Source organism: Varanus komodoensis, unplaced genomic scaffold (genome assembly GCF_004798865.1).
Source record: "Varanus komodoensis strain SLA01 unplaced genomic scaffold, ASM479886v1 scaffold223, whole genome shotgun sequence".
NCBI lineage: Eukaryota > Metazoa > Chordata > Lepidosauria > Squamata > Varanidae > Varanus > Varanus komodoensis.
In genome coordinates, this window is record NW_025335615.1 from 66,136 (window position 1) to 87,697 (window position 21,562).

A 21,562-nucleotide genomic window follows, 5' to 3' on the forward strand; every position below is an offset into this window, starting at 1 on the left:
TTTTCCTCACCACTGCTTTTTCCCTCTGTGTTGTCATCCTAAGAGTGTTAATCCATTCGCTGTTGACATGCTAGTTTAAGGACACCGGGGTGGGTGGGTCTGCATTATCCTGAAGGCAAAATAGCCCATGGTGGCTTATTTTCCCTCCCGGCACATGCTAATCACGAGCTGCCTCATGAATGATTACCATCATCAAGTGCAGGTTATCCTGACATCTGAACCTGGCAAGGATAAGTCAGAACCACCCTGAAACCCTAGAAGGCGATGGATTTCTGGGCAGTTTTCAATGCATGTTTTTAAGGTGGCTGTTTCTTAACTGTGCTGAGCATTTGGTCTGAATGACAGGTTTTGTTCCTGCTATTGTTACAGTATTTTCCTGACATTAATGATGATAGTGTTCACCTATTGACTCTTAATTAATTATTTTATTGTGAACCTAGCAGGGTAGGACAAACCGTACATACCAAGGGACCTCTCTGCTACAGCACTGCTGCACTTGTGAAAAGACATTTCAAAAGACAATGTATGCCCGAATATATTGTAATCCCCCTTTTCCTTCTACATCCACTTTCCATTTCTCCTAGTTTTTTTTTTTAAGGACCATGAGCTTATCAATAGGAATGTGTTCATTTTAACTTCAGAAGACACCTGTACATTTTAGTCATTTTTATACACACGAGATGATGATGTCCTTCACTTACTTTATATATAATATAATCAAAAAGCTACAAGGCCAGGACAATTAAAATTGCTTCTAAAAAGCTTAGAAAAATGAAGAAGTCTTTGCTGGTTAAAAAGAAAGGCGCAAAATGAACCTCTGAGGGCAAAGCTTCATAGCTGGGTTGCTGCCACCACTGAAAAGACTGAAAGTGGGGGTACTCCCAGGAAGGTCCCCCCCAAAGATTTTAATGTGAGCAAGCTGGAAACATTGGAAGCCTGTGTGGTCGGCATAGCACAGACAGTTCATGCAGTGCAGGGTTCAGCTGCTAAATTACTACCTGCAGTTTCTGAACGGAGAGAAACGACTGTTGCAGCATTTTCGTAGATCCCACTGACTTAATAGAGGTTGGGGGAACAAGCTTTCACTGCCGGACGATCCACGTGCTGAGTTGGCAAGAGCTGAGCTGGGCTGTCCAGGACAGGAGATTTTGGAGGGCGTTCATTCGTAGGGTCGCCCCAAGTTCGCGCTGATGTCGTGGCACATCACAACAACAGTTTGCGCCAGAAAACGTGTTCCAGAGTTGTGCTGAGTAGACATGCTTCCTCCAGGGCATGTGTGTGAGAAGCCTAGGAACTGATGAACGAGAACTGTGTTGGTTGCAAAAAGGACTTCCTCCCAAAGGGCACTTTAAGGCTTGATTTTTGTGTGAGCTGGCCTTGCACAGCATCACCCGACACAGATTCCCAGGGCAGGAACGTGCCCCTCCATACGATAAACCTCCAGTGTTGGAAAGGTGCCCCTTCCGCGGCATTCGAGTGGGTCCTTCGTGCTGCCAGATCTTGTCCCGTTTCAGAGCGCCAAGTAGGGCCAGGCATCTCTCCAGTTAAATCCCAGCCTGCACCGGTTGTCCGTTGGAGCAGGGCGAGCTGTCTCTATCCTCGCCAGTGCAGGGTCCCGAATCTGCCGAATGCACAGCCCTGTGACTAACTGGAGCATGTGTGTGTCCGCTTTGTCACACTAGTTCCCGTTATATGGCGTGAGAGGGCCTTTCACCGCATCTATCCGTAATTGCATGGAATAGCAAGAGCAGGGCCTGCCCGTGGTACAGTGAGGGCCATGCGTATTTTGCCCGTACAGAAACGGCATGGAGGGCATTGATCCTAATGTAAGAAGCCTGGAAACAGACCCGAAGGGGCCTGGAAGGTTGCACACGGTTCACATAAGTGAATAAATTCACATTTGCCACATTACTACAGAAGCATAGCAGACTTTCTTGATTAAAACAACCCGACTCCCAAGGTGGCTAACAGCAACCAGGTGTTTATAGAAATGCAGTGGAAATGGTTAAAGCAAACAAGGTGGCAGGGAAACAAAATCACAGAATGAGACCAAGTGGCAGATAGAGCAAAACCCTTGAGCAGGCCGGGCAAACGACATCAGGCAGCAGTCCGGCCGAGCGCGAGCGCTTTCCCTTCCACGAGGAAGCAGCAGTCCCTTTGGCAATCTGACTGCAGACCACTGGGGGCCTGAAAAGAATTAATTGGCATTTTGAATTGCACCTAGAAATGGGCCGGCAGTGAGTGCCACCGATACCCGAGAAGAGTTGTGGGATCCCTGAAGTTGGCCCTGGTCAATGCTTCAGCTGTTGCACACTAGCTGGAGTTTCTGGCCAGCTTGTGAGGCAAACCTGCCGAGAACGTGTCCCTCCAGTCCAGTCTAGCTATGATAAAGGCAGTCATAACTTGAACAGTGTTAACACTTCTGCTGGTAGTCACAGAAAGGAGTGGAAAACTACAGTTCACTGGACTTTGCCTTTGGATACTTCACGATTCTCAAGGCGAAGTAGGAATATTTGACTAATGACTTGGAGGAACGTCTGCGGTTCCACTGATACCCTGCGATGAGCTTTGTCGGGGGTATAAGCAAGGATTGATTAGCAATAAAAAAGATCAAAGCCAGTGCTGCCTTTCTCAAGTAAATTGTAGGGAAGGCTTGAACTGTCAGTCCTTCTAATTCAGTTGTGTTTATTTCATTTAATAATTACACGTACTGCTTCATTTCCAGCATTCTTCCAAGTGGTTTGCAAGATGTTTTCAAAGAAAGAAAAAGCCAAAATTCCCCCTTTACTTGCTAGCGAGTGAGCTCAAAACTTGTCAAGCCTTCTCCCAACATGGTGCCCTTCAGATGTGGGGACTTCAACACCTCTCAGCCCCCGACCAGCATGCCTATTGGTCAGGAATTCTGAAAATTGCAACCTGAAAACATCTGGAGGGCCACTGGTTGGGGAAAGTTGCACAAAGTGATCTTTCTGCTTTTTTAACAGAATGCAGCTGTTTGTGCCTTTCAGATTCTGCCAGTGATCAGATAGGAGGTGTATCCTTGCCTTCATGGTGTATAGTCACCAGTTTCTGGTCTGATCCACACAAAGTTTGTTTAGTGTCTTGCAGGCCACTTTGAAAAGAGGTCACCCTCGAATCCTGCTTTTGCTCTCCACAGGCTTTTAGGTGTCATGTGAGAGAGTTGGAGTCCTGTTGGCAACTCTTGAAGCTTATCTAGGAGTTTTCTTACACAGGAGTGCTTTCACCGGCCTTCAGAAGGCCCAAAGAGTTGGCAAGCTGGCCGTTCTGGGCAAGGAGCACCTGCCTGGCGCTTGCTGCCAGGAGATGTCATGATCTGTACCTTTCCATAACAGGAATCTTCACAGGAGGGACTGTCCCAGCCAGTTGGGGGCAGGGGTATTTGGAGGAAGCATTGCTTCCAGGTGGCAGGCCTTGAGTTGCACAGGGCTGTACGTAGCGTGTTCCAGTTGAAATTCCAGGCGTGGCATTTTAGACCATCAGAAACCAATGGAAACTTCCGAAAGCTCGTGCGTATGTTACAACGCCCTGATCTAGGGAACGCCCAGACGTGGATTGCCAAGATAGAAAAGGCTCCTGGGCACGCCCTGTGAAACCAGGAAAGGTGCACCTGGCCACAGCAGCCTCCTGAGGAACTGGAGGAATGCAAGCCTTTGGCTGGCTCTTCCTCTGACCCTCACGGGATATCTCAGGTGGGGGCAGTGGCGAAATCCGCTGCATCCTGGATCCTGACAGTTCATTGAGAAACCTGCCAAGCAGGAGTGGTGCCATTGCCAAACAGCGCGCCCTGATTTCCATCCCTGCCAGGCTGTCCAGGTTGATATTTGGGTCAACAGCATCCCAGAGCCTTCGAGAAATTCAGATAAATCAGCACAGCCGAACTCCCCCATCTGTTTCCTTGTGTATAGTAACCACTTTTATCCTACAGCAAATAAATAAGTAATGCCTCTTTTATGCTCCAGTAAACATGGAGGAAACTGTGGGAAGGACAAGAAAGTTCCATAAAGCGCTGATGATGAGACTCTGTGTGTGTACAAACATTGAGAACATAATGAGTCATAATTGGTCATAATTTCTCTTTCAAGGAAGAAGAGGAGGGAGTTCTTCTCAATGTTAATTTCTTGCAAGCACATTTGGTGCCGGGGGAGTGGGGTGGAGTCTGCAGAATTACAATTATGTGAATTCAGGATCCAAATTTCTTTGTTTAGAAATCGAGCGATAGCAGATTACCTTCGTTCTAATGGCTATGAAGAGGCGTATTCTGTTTTTAAAAAGGAAGCAGAGCTCGATGTGGTGAGTAGATCTCTTCTTGCTATTGGGCGATACTCATGCTTAACTTGACGAGCATTTGGCCTATGTAGTCTGTCTTTGCGAAACAGAGATGGTGGGATGGATCCCTCACAAAACATCATGACCCACCTGCATAGTTGCTTAAGCTTGATTTTAGCCATGGGTTGTTACATGAGCCACATTTGCTGATCACACCAGATCATTCACTTTGCTGAGACATTGAAGCTCCAAAAGGAGCTTTGCTCACCCCATCAGGTATGAAATTCAGTGTAAAGGTATGTAAACGTAACACACTTTCACACACATGTTGATGGAGACTGCATTGGCTAGGACTGCCCCATGTTCAGGTGTAACCTGAACAGAGGTATGGGGAGGTCTTGGTCAAGGGGAAACTTTCCATGGGGAATTCATGGTATGGATTTACTCAGGGCAGCCCAGTGTCTGTCTGTCAGTCAGTCTGTCTATCTTTATCCAGCCATCTCTGGCCTGCCTGCCTGCCTGCCTGCCTGCCTGCCTCACTCACTCACTCACTCACTCACTCACTCACTCACTCACTCTTTGCTCTCTAGATTTGGAAAGAGCAGTAATTATCTTGGTATGATCTGGAAATGCAGTGCTGTTTTTTCAGATCATACAAATTATTCCTGTGTATGAGCAATTCAAATACGTGCTAATCTCCCTTCAGGTCTACCAATCAGACTGAAAATGCAAAATTTGGTCTTCCTTCCCAAAATACCCACTTGAGGCTCTAATTTCATTTCCCCAAATCTCACTCAAATAAAGTCCTACTTGTAATCTCATTGTTTGGGTAATTGAAAATGGGGTTTGATGAAAGGAGTACCAGCCTATCCATCGACCTCATTAAAAATCTTTTCCCCAAAAGATAAAAAGGAGGACCTGCATATGCTAAGAAGCCTTATTATCCAACAGCCATGGGGGCTGTTGTTTCTCTTCCTTATGAGAGAACTGCACAGGGAAGCCAGGGGACTATGAATTAGAGAGAAGAAGTCTTAATGAATTAAAAGACCTCCAAAACCTCAGGCAGCACAGGATTGGATGCTATCCAGGCAACTGCTTCAGGGGCTGCATTTGGCTCCAGTGCAAATTAGTTCCATAAATACCCCCAAATTCCCCCAAGCAGTGTGGTGATGCCTCCACTGTGGCCTCTAACCCAAGAAGATAATCCAATTACCAGCTCCAGTGTTCTGCTGTTCTCCCGCCTTGTAACATCTCCCCCATTGCTGGCCTCTGAAGCCACACAACCTGGAACGTGGCTCAGAACGCCCGACTCCTTTCCTTGCTCTTACCTTGAGTTCTGCAATTAACCCTTCCTCTAATTCACGCCTCGTTGTGTCTTAACTGCACGGCCCTCCTGGAGGTGGCCTGCATCTCTTTGTGCAGATTTCTCAGCAGTGCTCCAGTGGTCTTCGTTTTACCTCTGTAGAGTAGCAGTTATGCCACGCCTGGCTAAAGAGGGTAGTTTTGGTTTCCTAAACTCCAGCAGCATCCAGAAGGAGTTAATTTCCCAAGGAAAAGAAGGCGCTTGCTCTGAACGCATCAGCTGAAATAACTGTTCACATCTCTTTGGGGTTGACGTCTCCCTGCTGGTGCAAGAGACCTGTTTGTCAGGACCATTTCCTGAAATGTTAGAATAGATTCAGGACAGGTATAATGTGTTTGAATGCAGGAACGCTGCCATAAGATACGGCAACTGCCAGTAGCTTTAGATGGCTTCAAAATGGGCTAGAAAAAAGTAACTGAGGAGAATCGGTCTATCCGTGACCATTAATTTAAAGGAATCTCTGTGTTTAGAGAAATTTGATGCGGATAACCAGTTCCGGGGTGCATATCTTGGTCGTGGGCTTCCTTGAGGCCTCTGGTTGCACACTGCATAAAACAGGATTTCAGGCTGGGTTAAGGTGGACGATTTGTAAGTGAAGGCAGCTGGAGGACCATAACTCCCGTGAGCCTTCACCATTGACTGGACCTGGTGGACCCTGTAGGTCAAAACATGGGTAGACCAGAACATGTGGAGTAGTATAGATTGCCTGTCCTGGCCTAGGTAGACATTCATATTGTATCAGAGCCATGTGTAAGAGGCTGCTCCCAGGAGGCCGTTCACTGTATTACAATAATATTAATATTATTCTGAATAGACAGTTCACAGATTCTGAATAGATTTCCTTCGGAGTACAAAGCTGAATATTTTTTAGCTCGTTTCATTGACTTTTCTTCTGTATGGTGTTTATCTAGTTTACTTCATAGATGTTTACAACCAAGCATAAGCCAAGGATTGGTTGAGATTCTGAGTTAAGGCTCACACTTGATACCTCCAATTTCCAAAGAGCTAAAAGATGCTTTTCCCAGAAGGAAATATTTATTTATTTAAAACTTTTTGTGTGCCATCCCCCATGAAAGGCATCTTGGGGATGGCTCACAATCGATATATTAAAAACAATAAAATCCAAACAATAAATAACATACAACCAATAACCAAAAATAGCCTTCAGATGCTTTTCCTCTCCATGAAAGCTAGTTCTTTTAGGGGGGGGGGATGACTGTTGCACCATACTGGTATGTTAGTGACTGTTGTCTTTCTTTTCTTCAGAATGAAGAGTTAGATAAGAAGTATGCTGGACTCTTGGAAAAAAAATGGACATCAGTTATAAGATTACAAAAGAAGGTAAGCAGAAGCCCAGATTGGGATATGGTTGCAATGTTTTTCAGAGAAGCAACTAAATACTCTCTTTGGGGAGCTTTGGCTTGGCTTAGAATCTGACTTTCCAAAGGATCTGTGGAGGATTCATGGAATGCCACAGTGCATGCAGGCAGCTGAAACATAGTCAACTGCAGAGGTGGGTTCTTTTGGTATTCATTTAGTTGTAGAACCTTGGGAATGGAGCATCGTTTTCTATGTGTTTGCATTGTTCAACCTGTGGATGAGGTATTTGCCATTGCACGCTCTTCCTATGAGTTCTCTTTAAAGAATTTTCTTTAATGACACCATGAAAGTGCTTGTGGGCAGTTTTGTATGCTTGCAATTCAAATAAAACTAAGGGCAGGAGATGGGTGTGTGTGAGGCTTTGGCAACCCAAGGTAGCAAGGGAACAGGGCTCAGGTTTTAGTGGGTGAACTTCCACGGAGTGTTGGAACATGCTGCCAGGGATGCAGGGAGTTAATGAGAGCTGGGTGCAGTCCAGGCTTCGTTAGCCTCACTAACGTAGGCCTACTTAGACATGGCCTAAAGTAAAATCTGATGGGAGAACCAAGTGAATCACTTTTGAGAACCAGTTGAAGCCTGCTTTGCTTTCGTTAACCAGTGCAAAGAGCAAAATAAAAGATAAGTATCACAGCCAGGATCTTTAATGAGAAATATTGGGAAGAAGAACTTACAGGAAGTTAGTTAGCAATGGTATTATATCTAAAGCAGCACATTTTCCTTAAAGGAAAAATAATAGCTAGCCTTTCTCAAGACTGGCAAACTTAACTGATTTTTTGTAAAGGAAAACCTGTTACTGAGTATCTAAAAAGGAGCTTTTGCTCTTTTGTCTAATAAATAAAGGACAAGGCAAGGAGGAGTTGGATCGATCCAGAACGGCCCGGCAGGCCTTGGCCTAGGTTCGCTTGTTCAAGATGAACTGGATGGCTGAATCGTGCAGTTTGGGAGCTACCAAAAATGCGCAGATTGCTAATGATGTGCTTTCTGTTAGCTCTTCGGGTCTCTTTGAGAGATGCCTTGCAGCTCTGCTGGTTCATTCCTCCGTCTGCTCTTTTTCCCCCATGTAGGTTATGGAATTAGAATCCAAACTAAATGAAGCTAAGGAAGAATTTACATCAGGGGGGCCCCTTGGTCAGAAGCGAGACCCTAAAGAATGGATCCCTCGCCCCCCCGAAAAGTATGCACTGAGTGGGCACAGGAGTCCGGTCACAAGAGTAATTTTCCATCCAGTGTTCAGTGTTATGGTCTCTGCTTCAGAGGATGCCACAATAAAGGTAGGAACCTTCTGTATCACCTGGACTGGCCGTCTGCCTGTCTATCTGGCTGTCCCACTGTCTGTCCCTCTTACAAGTGTCAACAATGTGTGTTTTACGGAATCATTTCAGGATCTTGCGGGTGCCCCGGAGTGGGGGGGGGTGGCTCTGTGTGTCTGGAACAGTTTAAATTTGGAGTCCAGTAAAGTCCATGGTCACCCCGTGCATGAGCTTATTGTGCCTTCATGCTTGTGTAGCTTCACTGTTGCAGCCCCTCAGCCCGGACCTGCAACTGCGGGTCTAGCTTTAGGCAGGGAGGACTAAACTTCTCTTGTCTACCAAGCCTTCCCCAAACCACGATAGCTACCTCTTGATGCTTGCTGTGAGGATGCCGGTGAGAATCCGGGTGTAGTGCCCAAGAAGCTTCTTTTGGGCTGTGCTTGCCTAGGTAATAAATATTTTTTAAAAAACGTGTCTGAGTCTGAATTGAAGGGTCTTGGGATGAAGTCTCTTCTGTATAGCTCCACCATGGCTTTTGACGAGAGTCAAGCGAGAATCTCCCGATCATGTGATGACTCCTTTGGTTTTTGCTGTCAGTGTCCAGAAGGGGTTCATGTGAAGTGTCCATATAGCTGGGAGAGAGCCTGTCTGTCTGTCTGTCTGTCTGTCTGGGCTCCCAAAACACACCTTGGATTACCTACACAAATACATGCCCTTCTGGTACTAGAAAACGTGCTGGCATGTTGTAGCTTCTGATGCTAGAACACAGGGCATGCAAGGAAGAAGACCAGCATTTTCCCTTAACACACTCGTTTTCTCCATGCACGGATGATGATGATGGGCTAGAAGAATATTCAGTCACATGTGCCTCCACCTGGTGCCTGAGGTGGTAACAGCCCCGATGCAGGTTAACTACCTATTTTACGTGCTCTGAGGAGAAACCAGAACATGAGAACTGTGTTGTTGGTGGAATAATTCTTGCATTTAGGATTTTAGGATTTTGTTGTTAGTCGCGAAGTCGCATTTGACCCATCGTGACCCCGTCCATAGTTCTTCAGGCACTCTGTCCATCAGATCTAATTCCTTGAATCCATTTGTCACCTCCACTGTAGATTCATCAGGGATATGATTTAGGTCATACCTGAGTGGCCTAGTGCTTTTCTCTACTTTCTTCAATTTCAGCCTAAATTTTGCAATCAGAAGCTCATGATCTGAGCCACAGTCGGCTCCTGGTCTAGTTTTTACTGACTGTATAGAGCTTCTCCATCTTTGGCTACAGAACACATAGTCTGATTTCTGTGTTGACCGTCTGGTGATGTCCATGTGTAGAGTCATCTCTTGGGTTGTTGGAAAAGAGTGCTTGCTATGACCATCATACTCTCTTGACAAAATTCTGCTAGCCTTTGCTATCCAAGGCCAAAATTGCCTGTTGCACTTAGAATACTAGCCATTAATAAGGAGAAATCTGATCTGGGTTGCCCCTTATTGCTTTTGTTGTGAAACTTTATGGCTGTCCGATAACCCAGATGACTTACTGAATACATGATTTTAATCCACTGATTATTTGCAGGCAATCCATACACAGATTCTTTTGTCTTTCTGGGGTTGCATTCTTGAGAGTGCAACTTTTGAGATGAGTGAATCGTAGATGGCAAGGAAGGAAATACTGGGTTAAGAAAATCCTTAGTGATTTCGCTGCTTATTCCCTTTCTACTCATGCTCCAGAGTGTAGCTTTATAATCAGGGCTGTTAAAAGTTTCACGTGACTAGTTTCCTTCCAATTTTATCTCTGGCTGCTCTGTTTCCTCAGTGTCATTATGTGCAACTCTGAAACTGTGTGCAGAGCAATTACTTGGCCATTTAGACAATATTGTTTGCTCCTATCTAGTAGTGACGTCTCTTTTTGAAGATGTCGGCAATTGCATCTGCATATACCACCTCTGTGACTCAGTTCCTAGAAGGGGATTCTGAGTCCTGTTAAGGCACAGTGGGTAACAGCAAAGCTTTGTTCTCTGGCTTATTTGCAGCTTTGCTTGTAAACATTGATTTACCTTGAAGTTGTCGGGGTGGGCAGGGAAAGTTTAATTAATACTGAAGTCAGTAACCATTTACACATAAACCTTGTTCTGTTATCAACCAAAGGAAGACGGACTCTTTTCTGTTGAAACTTACAGTGTGTTAAGTGCCTCTCAGCTCCTCTGGATACAGGTGGGAGCTTGGCTGGGCAGATGTTCACCAGTGTCTTTGCCTACTTTTCAGGTATGGGATTATGAGACAGGTGATTTTGAACGGACTCTGAAGGGCCACACAGACTCTGTGCAGGATATTTCCTTCGACCACAGTGGCAAGCTATTGGCCTCCTGCTCTGCAGATATGACCATTAAATTATGGGATTTCCAGGGCTTCGAGTGCATCAGAACCATGCATGGTAAGCGCATGGAAGAAACCTAGACCGTTGTGGGAGAAATGAAGCCACACGCAGCGTGCCCTGTTCCCAGGGCTGCTGGGACAGGGAGATGCCTGCCGTTTGCCACAACCAGCAGACAACGTGGTAGCTGTGTATCTGAGTACCACTGAGGCCAGCAGGTGGGAGCGCAAGTGAGCAAATGCCCCCTGGCGGGCTGCACATGGGAAACGAGCATGTCGGGGAGCAGAGCTCCAGCTTAGCCTTGCCTCCGAGATGCCTGCAGAAACTTGTTCTGTCCAGCAGAGTATGTGATCACGGGAGCCCCGGTCTGTGACCTGGCAGTGGCGCCATCCAGGCCCGGGGGCTCACCATGTTTGCTGAGAACAGCACTAGTATTCTGGGAGTAATTTTCGGGCCTTGCTAATGCCGGCAGATTAGGACGCAACTCCTCTCTACTTGGCTTGCCATGTTAACAGGCTTTATACCCCATAATACTAACCTGATGAAGTGGGGACTGTAGGGTTTTAATACTCATTTCCGTAGCTTGCTGGGAAATAAGACGTGGCAGGCAATCTTGCTCGAATGTACAGTGTCGTTAGAGCAGCAGGCCCCTGGGAGGCATCGCATTTTGGCTAATTTGGTTGCCAGCTATATAAGAACCCTGGATATTTCCCAAGGAAGGCATCATTTCTGGCTCCATGGGTCCTTTGAGTCAGAAACTTGTCTGCCTTTTGTTTCAGGCGTATAGCTAATGGTGTTAAGTATTCCTGGCAGTTCACAACAGGGAGAAGAAATCAACATTTAATACGAGCAGATCATAGGGATGAAAGGGGTTTGGTGTGTGAGGCCAGGACCCCATCCACCTTCTCCTGTGCAGTGCTCTTGCATCCATTCCTCGGTCCAGAGGAAGAGGCAGCTGCCCCCCCCCCACACACAATTGCTGCCACAGCATTCCAGTTGGGGGTTTTTCTAAACACACTTGTGGTCATGTGTCTCCATGGCATGGCAAACTGGATTCCTTTTTAATTTGCCGATGCTTTAAGCCCTTAATCCGTTAACTACTCTGCCCGCACCTTTCAGCATCTTTTCTCAACTCTGATAACCTGCTTTTGAAACGTCGTTTCAAGAGCGGTTGCTTCCTGCTCCCAAGGTAGCCACTCCTCTTGGAGTCTTTCTGAAAACCTGGGAAGTGCACTCGAGATGCGGCTCGGTTGCCTGTGATGGAGTGTGGCGCTGAACCTGTGCCACTCCAGCCCGTTACTCCAGGGCCCTCAGTGAATGCCTGTCTTTGAGGAGGTCGAATAAACACACTCGCTTATTCCTTGAAAGCCACGCGATCCACTTTTGCTTCTAACCGGACAACCCCTTCTTCAATAACAGAAGCGGGTTTTGTTTTTCCCCCTTTCCAGGTCACGACCACAATGTTTCTTCAGTAGCCATCATGCCCAACGGAGATCATCTAGTTTCTGCCTCAAGGGATAAAACCATCAAAATGTGGGAAGTGCAAACAGGGTAAGACCCTCCCATGATACTTGAGCAGCATTTAGGATAAGGTTCAATACGCAACACAGGGTAGAAAATGTGTGTTTTTTTAAGGGTTAGTCTCTGTCCCTAAGCACGACAATACCCAGGGCTCCCTGGAGAGGAGGAGCGCCAGACTAACACACTACCAGTGCGAAAATGCTGAGGAGGAGGAGAAAAATGGGAAGAAGGAAGGTTTGGAATGCCAGCACCAGCCAGGGCCTTGCATGTAAGCGGCATAAGGGTGGGCCGTTGGGTAAACTGCCCACAGTGCCCCCAGCAGACCAACGGGCTCAGCGTGGCTTGTGGCCCCTTCAGTGTGCTCACAGGTATCCCAGAGGATTCTGTGGCGGGAACAGCTTGTCTCCTCACCCCCTGCCATAATTATAAGCCCTTCCAAGCTGCTGTGACTTTCCTTCCTTTTCCTTCTTTCCCACCTGTCACGCCACACAGGCTCCAGCTCGGCGGCTGGCAACAGCCGCTTGGAAGTACAGGTGCTGGGGCTGCCACTGGTTCATACCCCCTCTGCCTTCTGGGGCAAGAAATCTCTGCAAAGTCCTCAAGCTTTTAATTTTTTTTTTCCCCGCGCTGGAGGTGTGTGAAACGGCAAGTCTCACCCGGGCAATATTCTCAGAGGCGTCTCCTGTCCGAAAGTGTGGAGAGGCTGCAGAGGCACAGAAACGGCCCTTCCGTCACAGAGGTCTTATGACCTGTGCCAGGAATGGAGCTGGCGAAGGGCCTCTGTAGCAGGTCTTAATGCACCGGAAGGCTGCGACAAGAAACGCTCGGTGGCCAGGTTGTTTGACGCCAAGGACCAACATCCTGAACTGGGGTCAGAGGCAGACCGGCAAGCAGTGCTGGCTAGCATTGTGCCGGGGGGGGGGGGGGGGGGCGGGGTGAGGTGTCTACTTCTCACTGGCTGTTGTTGTGCGCCCACACGCAGGTGTGGTCCTTCTACGGCACTTTTGTACACAAGATCAGCTCAGGAAGAGAGCTTTTTATTTTGTTTCTTGAAAGACTTGTTAAAACAACCCATAAACACCAGGGTGGCTTTTCCCAAGCCTGCTCCAGCCCTGATGTAGTGGCTCTCCAGGCCTTCTGGAATATGCTGAAGACAAGGTTTGGGCAAGCGCTTAGGTGGAGAGAGCCATGCTCTGCTCCTGGCTGTGGCAGTCCAGAAGAGCAGTGGAGAGAGCGCTTTGGGTGGATGCAAGCTCCTGCAGCAGCTTGCGTTTAGGGGCCCATCTGGAGAAGATGCATCTGAAAGCTTGGGTTCTCCCCGCCAGCTCGCAGCCCCAGCCACTGCGCTGCTGTCCCCGAGTGCGTGCAGAAACAGTGATGGAGGACACAGGTGTGAGAAACGTCTTCCTCCATCAGACCAAAGATCAGCATTCTGGAGTGGCAGGATTCCCCCAGAGGGCTCTGCAAGGGGGCACGTGGTTGAAGGAGCCAGCTCCTGGGGGTGTGCATTGATGCTCGACTCACGGCGGTAGTCCACCGATGACAACTTTCCTTTGGGAGACGGTACTTGTCTGGTGGATGCCTCCTGGAGAAAACTCTCCTTAAGCAGGCATTGGGGGACTGTTTTCCCTTGTTGTGCGAGGAAGGTGGCCTTTGGATTACTTCCCACTCGAAGCAGGGTAGGCTTCTCCCAAGCGTAAGAAAAAGGGCTCGGAACTGGTTACTGCTTCAACTCGGTCCTTTGATTCTGCTTTGCGGTCTGTTCAGATTCCCTGGGAGCTTGTTCGCTGTGTCCAGGCGTGAGGCACGCAAACGAGCGTTCCCCTCTGCCGTGTCGGGCCCTGCGTGGTAGAGCAGAGCCCTGGGTCATGGCCGCCTCCTCTCTCTCCCAAACAGCTACTGCGTGAAGACCTTCACGGGGCACAGAGAGTGGGTCCGCATGGTGCGGCCCAACCAGGACGGCACGCTGATTGCCAGTTGCTCCAATGACCAGACCGTGCGCGTCTGGGTGGTGGCGACGAAGGAGTGCAAAGCTGAGCTCAGAGAACACGAGCATGTGGTGGAGTGCATCTCCTGGGCCCCCGAGAGCTCCTACTCCACCATATTGGAAGCTACGGGATCGGAGGTAAGGGGGTCTCTTCTTGCTGCCCTCCGGATGCTTCCACAGCACCTTCTCATGTATGGCACCCGGTTCCACTTTGGGGGAGGAGTGTCTGTCAACATGGGTGGTAGAATTCTGATTGAAGAAGGATTTTGCACCATAAGCTGTTAAAATCAACTCTTTTGGTGGGCTCTAAAATTTGAGTTAAAACCTGGCTGCTTTTTTGGTCTTTTGATTTAATGAAGGCGATATTGTTGCATTTTGCTGCTGTATTTTATTTTATTTTATTTTTTTGCTTTTGATAGTATTGTTGCATCATATTTATTAGCTGCCTTGAATTTAGGATAGAACATTTTACAGGAATCTAGTATTCGTATTTGTTCATATAAAATGTGTATAGTTCTCTTTCAACATTTGCCTACTGCTAACATTACTATATGAATATGAAAACTGAGTTCTCATAGCATCTTTAAAGACTTCCCACATTTATTTTGCAAACTTGCATGGACTGGAGTCCACTTCACCAGCTGCAGGAAACCCAACTAACATTTTAAAGCTTCTGCATTCAAATAATCAGCAGTGACTGTTGGTCAGAGTAACCTTAAGCGTCCTCTCTGTGTCCAGAACTCTCTGAGCAGTATTTTGGGTGTAAGAAGGCAGGTGGACTACCTTCCTGCTCTGCACAGGTGCACCTGACTTCTCCCTCTGTGCACTGCAGCACAAGCTTCTGGGACACAGTTTTCAAGTATATTCCAGCACCCTTACAAAAACTTCCTTGTGGTGTGCAGAAAGGTCCTTAACTAGGAACGCGTGCCGCTCCGCTCCCTTCCTTCCCACACCTTCTGGCCACCAGCACCAAGCCAGCAAGAGGGCAGGGAGAAGAGGGTGTCACAATGAGGGGCGTCTCAATTGGCTGGACCGCACTTGGCGTGAAAAGATTCCAGGCGGCAGTGGAACAGCCCGTGGGATGAGAGAACAGCAGCTTCTCTCCTGCTAAAAAGGTGAAAGCCAAGAGCTTTGTGGATCCTTCCCCAGCACGGATAAGGGCAAAGCGTATTCGCTGTGGACGGAAAACTAAAAAAAGGGGGTGGTTCCTATTTCAGCAAAGCAAGCGACTAGTGTTAGGGAGCAGCCCAGAGCAAATAGAAGCCCAGCCTGGCTGGAACGTCGAGTGCAGTGGAGCATGTGGATCGTAGGTGGTACGAAACCTTCCTGCTTCCAGCGTTCCTCCAAAGCTGGAGTCTCTGCTCCCTGTGCATGCCTGCACATGCTCAGCTGACGAAGCTGGTGTTCTGCTGTTGTGCTCGTTTGCAGAGAGAGGTGTTTTCTTTCAGCCCTCGGCGTGCTGTCGACCTTGGCAGCAGCACCTGTATTTAACTGTTTGCTCCTGAGTTGTCTGGGCATTTCTTCATGCAAAGTATCTTGTTTGATCATTCTCTCCCCCCGCCCCCCGCTCTCTTCTCTGTAGACTAAGAAGAGTGGAAAGCCAGGCCCTTTCCTGCTTTCTGGATCTAGAGACAAGACCATTAAGATGTGGGACATTAGTACTGGCATGTGCCTTATGACACTTGTAAGTTCCCCGGGTATTCCCCCTCCCCGTCCCTGCCAGTCCTTGCACCTCTGTGCACCTGCTGCTTGGGGGAATAGGCGGGCGCATCTCGGCCGGGTGGTTGCGGAGAGTCCTTGGGTGAACGCAGAAAAACCATCGTCAGGGCTCAGAGAGAGCCAACCAAAAATAGGACGCTGCGTCCAACCATTGACACTGGCTGTCTGTGGCCGGGCCTGGAAGGGCTTTAGAACCGGGTTCAAGCCATGGTAGGAATGTTGGGGCATGTGCCAAGGACCATCCGGTGACCCTGTGCTTCTTTCTCCCGCAAAAGGTGGGCCATGATAACTGGGTACGTGGCGTCCTGTTTCATTCTGGGGGTAAATTTATTTTGAGCTGTGCCGATGACAAGACCTTGCGCGTCTGGGACTACAAGAACAAGCGATGCATGAAGACCCTCAATGCCCACGAACACTTCGTTACCTCGTTGGGTATGTATGTGCCACGAGTGCGCCTGCCGTGCCACACGGCCACGCGTCCGTCACTCTTGCGGGTCGCTGGGCCGGCCTTGCAGGGCGGACGCACCTCCTTGCAGCCTGGGAACCAGCTGGCGCACTGGGGCGCTCGCTGGAATCCGCACGTAGTCCGTTGGGCAAAACTGAGGGGGGCAGTTGGACCTGGTTGGTTTGCGTGGCCGCCTGCTCCCCCCAACCTTCAAAAAGAGTTGCCCATGGAGGTTTCACTCAGAGCCGCTTATGCCTCCGTCCCCACCGCCATGTTGGTGCTTAGAGTTCAGTGCCATTCGGCCTGCTTCTCGTCCTGATGTGTTGTGCTCGGCTCCAGTTCACTGAGGGAATTGTCGCCCAGATGTTGAGAGAGCCACGGGTTGCGCACCCGTGTGGTCTGTCACGCCTGTTCCATGGCACTTGCTGGACTCTGGGAGCCCTGGGCCATGGGTCCCACAAACTGGGACCTTTAGGGCATTGGCCTGTGTGCCAGGGGAGCTCGTCCTTACGTGAAACTCCACATGTTGAGGAGAAATGGAAGCAAAATGCCCTGTCCTTACAGGTGTCTCAAGGCAGAGTGGGAAGAAACTTGGTGGGTGGGAGGCAGGCCTGCGGACAGAGTTTGGAGGCAGAGGCCAAATCGTACCGTCTCGTTCATCGTCTTAGTGTTGGAGCAAAGGAGGTGAACATACCTGGTAGCAGAGCCCAGAGAATCCCATCAGGATGAGTCATAGTAGTTCCACTGAGAATGAGCCCCTCTTTTTCAAGACTTACGGCCTGGGGACCCGGGAGATGGGGCTGTAGTCCCACCCTCAGCCCCAGCGCTCCCTGGGTGACTTTGAGTCAGTCACGGCCTCTTTCGCCTCGCCTACCTCACAAGGTGGTGGTTGTGAGGACAAAAGGGAACTATGCAGGCTGCCTTGGGTTCCTCCCAGAAGGAGCAAAGGGAGGATGTCAAGGTGCTGTACGTTTTCTGATTGACGGCAGTGTAATAACCTCCTGCCTTCCCCTCTCTTGCAGATTTCCACAAGACAGCACCCTACGTGGTCACCGGCAGTGTAGATCAAACAGTAAAAGTGTGGGAGTGCCGTTGAGTGAATCCACATCTGACCCACCCACCCCTCCTTCCCTCCCTCCTTCCCTCCCTCCCTCCCTCCCTCCCGGATGCACTCGGATACCATGGTTACCCATTGAGCTCTGTTTAAAAATAAATATTGTCCTTTCATGTAAATTATTCTGGATGTAGATTGAGCTTATTAAATGTTACACACAAAGTATTCATGCATGGTGAATCCAAATTGTATACTGTAAATTTACATACGTTGTCTAGAAGTACCATAGGTTTAAGAACACGGGCTGGCATTGGTCACATCAGACCTGAGAAGGCAGAAATTGGTTGGTCGAATTAGGGGCACATGAGCTGGTGACAGCAAAACCATTCTTGGATGGATAAATGGGACACCCGTCCCCTGCTGCCGGGTGGTGCTTATAACTAGTGATTCTCATATGGGATTTTGGGGGGGGGGCGGGGGGGCTCTTTCAGAAACACTTATCTCTGTAACATCACTTAAGTGTGCTTAAGGAATCTAAGGATATTAGATAAACAAAGCTGCAACTTAGAATCTTATGTAATTAATGGAAACTAATTAAAACCTGTTTTGTTTTTCCTCTCATGCTATATTTGCCAAATCAATAGGATATATTTTTTATTTTGGCTTCCTATCACGTTTGAAAAGAAAAAGTTGGTATCCTTATACTAACGAGCGGCAATATAGGAAGAAAACCTTGGTATGATGTGACGTGTAATTTTTTTAAAAGATTTGGTTGTTGGAGTTCTCTTGCGTGCTCACACTTGGTGATTAACACTTTCCCATGCGAAACATGTCTTCGGGAGGCTGTTGGTCCTGCTGGAACTTAAGTTCTTCCTGGGCAGTTAGACGTGAATCTCCCAGTTGACTCCTGACAGTTCAGTGCTCCCTTGCGTTGACTTCAGTTGTAGTTTGTTAGGTTCATGCGAGGTCAGCCTGATGATCCTTCCACCCCCCTGACCCGTGGAAGCGCCAGCCGTACGTGGGGCGGTGCCGGGATGGCTCCCCACCTTTCCTGTTAGTGAAAGCAGGGCTGCTATTCAGGTGCGGTGGTGCCTGCCCTCGGGTTGTTGGCGCTTGGGCAACAACAGCTCACGATCCGGAAGGAAGATGTGAACTGTTTATGCTAGCATAGCTTGCAAGGTTTTAGGCAACCTCTCAATCACCTTTTGTATCCTAAGTCCGGGTTTTGGTTGCACTCGAGCAAATGGCCGGATCCATTTTAGTGTGGAAGCTTCCCTTCCCAGTTTGAAGAGCCCTCAGCCACACGTTGGAACTCTGTTGACTTCGTTAGCATTTTTGGTCGAATTCTGTTGTAACCGGTGAATTCCGACCCTTCTAACCAAGCGGGGTTGTCGCAAAATCCACAAGAACCAAGCTGCTAGTCTGACATCTTTTAGTACATAAAGGTTTTATTTACTATGTGGCTTTTAAATAACTCCCCCTGAAAAATTGCATAGTAAGGAAGAAACTTTTTGGAGGGTTTGAACACACGTCAAGGGAGACTAGACTCAAAACTGTTTTCGTTCTCCCACAAGGAAGAATGTTTGTGTTTGGGTTCTTGTACAGAAGCTAGGAGACCAAAGGCAGGCAACAACTTGGGGTGGGTCATTGGTTTCAGGAAATCTGACTTCTGGAGAATCCAGCGTTTTGGTTTTATTCATCGTCAGTAACAATTTTCCACGCATGAATCTTACACATTTGAGGTCTTATTCTAGTTTAAAGCTGGTTTGACAGGAAATGCGTTTGCTACTTTTCCCTTCCTGAGAATTTCTGCATCTATTGGTGCAGTCATAACAATGCTGTTAGCAATCGTAAAGTAATTCTGGTTTTTTAACGGTTGAAGTAATCTCCGTATTACATGATCAGTGAACCGAAGGTACCTGATTAACAAGGGAACTTGACCACTGTGGATTTTTTTATCAAACTCCGAGCAGTGGTTTAGGACAAAAATCCCTTTTCTAGCCTCTGGCTTAGTCTGAGAGGGAAAGACTGCCTTGCTTTGAATAACTTTAAACTCGCAAGCGACGCACATGCCTAGCCAAGCTACAGTAAGAAATGAATTCTCAGGGATGGTCACGGACTGAATCCGCAGTCAGAGCCCTGGTTTTAAAACAAAATTCAAAGCTGAAAGGGGAGGAGCTGGTGGTGATCTTAGGTGAGGAGTTGGCCTTTGAATCGGCCACTCCTCGTGTCTCTGTCTATTCCTGTGCCTTTTTTCTTTTTCTGTGAAGAGTTTTGAGTGATGAGGTTTACTGGTTCAGATTGTAAGATGTTTTATCGGAAGGTGTGTTGGAGTTCACCATTGAGTGTCCTGTTGTGCAGGAATGGGCAGAGTAGTTGTCTTAGCACTACATTCCCGAACAGTTGAGTCCTGATGTCCATTCTCTCAAAGCAAAGCTGCAAATAGACTCTCACAGACACATTCCAGAGCTGCATGTATGGAGAGGTGCCCAGCAAAATCCTAGCTGCATCTTCTTTCTCCCCCCACCCCCCGACCCCTTTCTTTTGGAAAGTGCAAACTTTTTCTGTGGTTTGGACACAATCTGAAAGCTGATGTCTCAGAGCATCTTGCACTTTACAATTTTTGTTTAAAAGCCGTCCTGCTTTTGTGTGTGGTGTGACCAATGGTGTGCCCCAGAGCACTAATAATTAAAGATAAAATTAAAAAAAAAAACAAAATACTAGTTGCTAGCAAGTTGTCAAGAGCTGTGGAGCACTGTAGTATTTTGAAAGCTTTGGCTGTTGCTTCACCAAGACCCCCCCCCCCCGGCCCCCAGACTATACTGTCAGTACCTGGCTTTTCCTTCCTTTTTATTTTTGAACGTGAATTGACCTGCCTGTTCAATTGACAGAATTAAAATGAAGGAAAGAGAAAAACAATTCCTTGTATTCAGTCCTGTTAGGCGCTTAAACAAATACCCAGGGTACTTTCCTAATGTAAAACTTCTCCATTAGTGGCAGAAATGATGTGTATAAAATAGGGGAAAGAGACTGTGGCGGAGAAGGGGGGGAGGACGGGCAGAAGATGGACAGCGTTGGCAAGTCATGCCTGGGTGTTAACCAGCCCTTTTTAATTCTCTTTCCACCATGTCCGTGTGAGTGACTGCTTCCTTGTCCCGAGCGTACTCTCCTAGCTTTCCAAAGTTCTTTTCGAAGAGAATTAGCGGAACCTTCCACGTTCTAGAGGTTTCTTCCTGTCTGACATGGACCGTTGTCTTTATTTCTCGTTTTCATACGAACGATGTAGAGATTGCCATTGGAGAAAGTTTTTTTCCCCTCACCCCAGACTGTAGGAGTTAACTGAAGATATTGACACAATTAAAAATTTAAAAAAAAAATCAGTAAAGGAATGTATATAATACTGCTCTGTGTTTTACAGTAAGATTTGTTGCTCTCAGACTGTGTAAAACAGAATTTATTCATGTTTTCTGCATATTAAAACAAAAATCTTATTGTACCAATTGGTAAACTATTAAATGCATATAAAACTAAACGTGTTTCTTTTTTGTTTAGGTGCAGAAAAGATTGGATGCTGTTAAAGATTGTTTTCCCTCCATGCTCGATTTTAGGCTGTTGAAAGTTGGGGTTTTCACACTGGAGAAATGCTGTGCTTTGGCCGTCCCATTCCGTGTGAAGATGGGCTTAATTTCCGTGCAGAAGTGTGTGCGCACGTGGGGAGCAAAGGGGATCGTGCAGGGGCAAACTCCCTTCTTTTCCTGTGAAACTAGAGTCCGCTTCACACATGGCTTAGTCACACAACCGGTAGAGAGCAGCCGGACCCTTCGGCCCAGCCCTTGGCGTCCTGCAAAGGACTCGACTTGCTCCGTGACCAGTCTGCCAGGGCAGTTGCAGGCTTTTCTGCTCCCCGCACGTTGGCCTGTTCAGGTTATCACTTGCGTTGGTGTGCAGAGCACCCAGAAACCCACACACTCACTGCTCAACTGCGACATCGCTGTGAGTCTGGACGTAGGGTGCGGATTTGCCGCAGGGGTGGAGTACCCAACACGGCCCAGCTCCCTACTTATCCTGGCAATTCCTTTCAAGAAGTGAAGGAGGTGGAATTGGGCAGCAGAGTCAGAGCAGGCGAAGTCTTGAATTCACTGCAGGTGGATGTGGGGTGGCCGAAAGAGGGTTGGTGACGAGGCGGAG

General features: G+C 47.9%; 1 protein-coding gene across 2 annotated transcripts in view; it reads left to right on the forward strand.

Annotated features, from left to right (window-relative positions):
• PAFAH1B1 (platelet activating factor acetylhydrolase 1b regulatory subunit 1) overlaps positions 1–20,906 on the forward strand; it is a 46,064-nt gene extending 25,158 nt beyond the window's left edge. For both annotated transcript variants that reach the window (XM_044431637.1, XM_044431636.1), the window contains 9 exons: positions 4,227–4,311; positions 6,917–6,991; positions 8,095–8,301; positions 10,540–10,708; positions 12,097–12,199; positions 14,066–14,294; positions 15,739–15,840; positions 16,151–16,307; positions 17,343–20,906. In XM_044431637.1, coding sequence (XP_044287572.1) covers positions 4,227–4,311; positions 6,917–6,991; positions 8,095–8,301; positions 10,540–10,708; positions 12,097–12,199; positions 14,066–14,294; positions 15,739–15,840; positions 16,151–16,307; positions 17,343–17,416 — 1,201 coding nt within the window. In that variant the 3' untranslated portion in view covers positions 17,417–20,906. The remainder of the gene's footprint in view (positions 1–4,226; positions 4,312–6,916; positions 6,992–8,094; positions 8,302–10,539; positions 10,709–12,096; positions 12,200–14,065; positions 14,295–15,738; positions 15,841–16,150; positions 16,308–17,342) is intronic.
• The last annotated feature ends 656 nt before the right edge of the window (positions 20,907–21,562 follow it).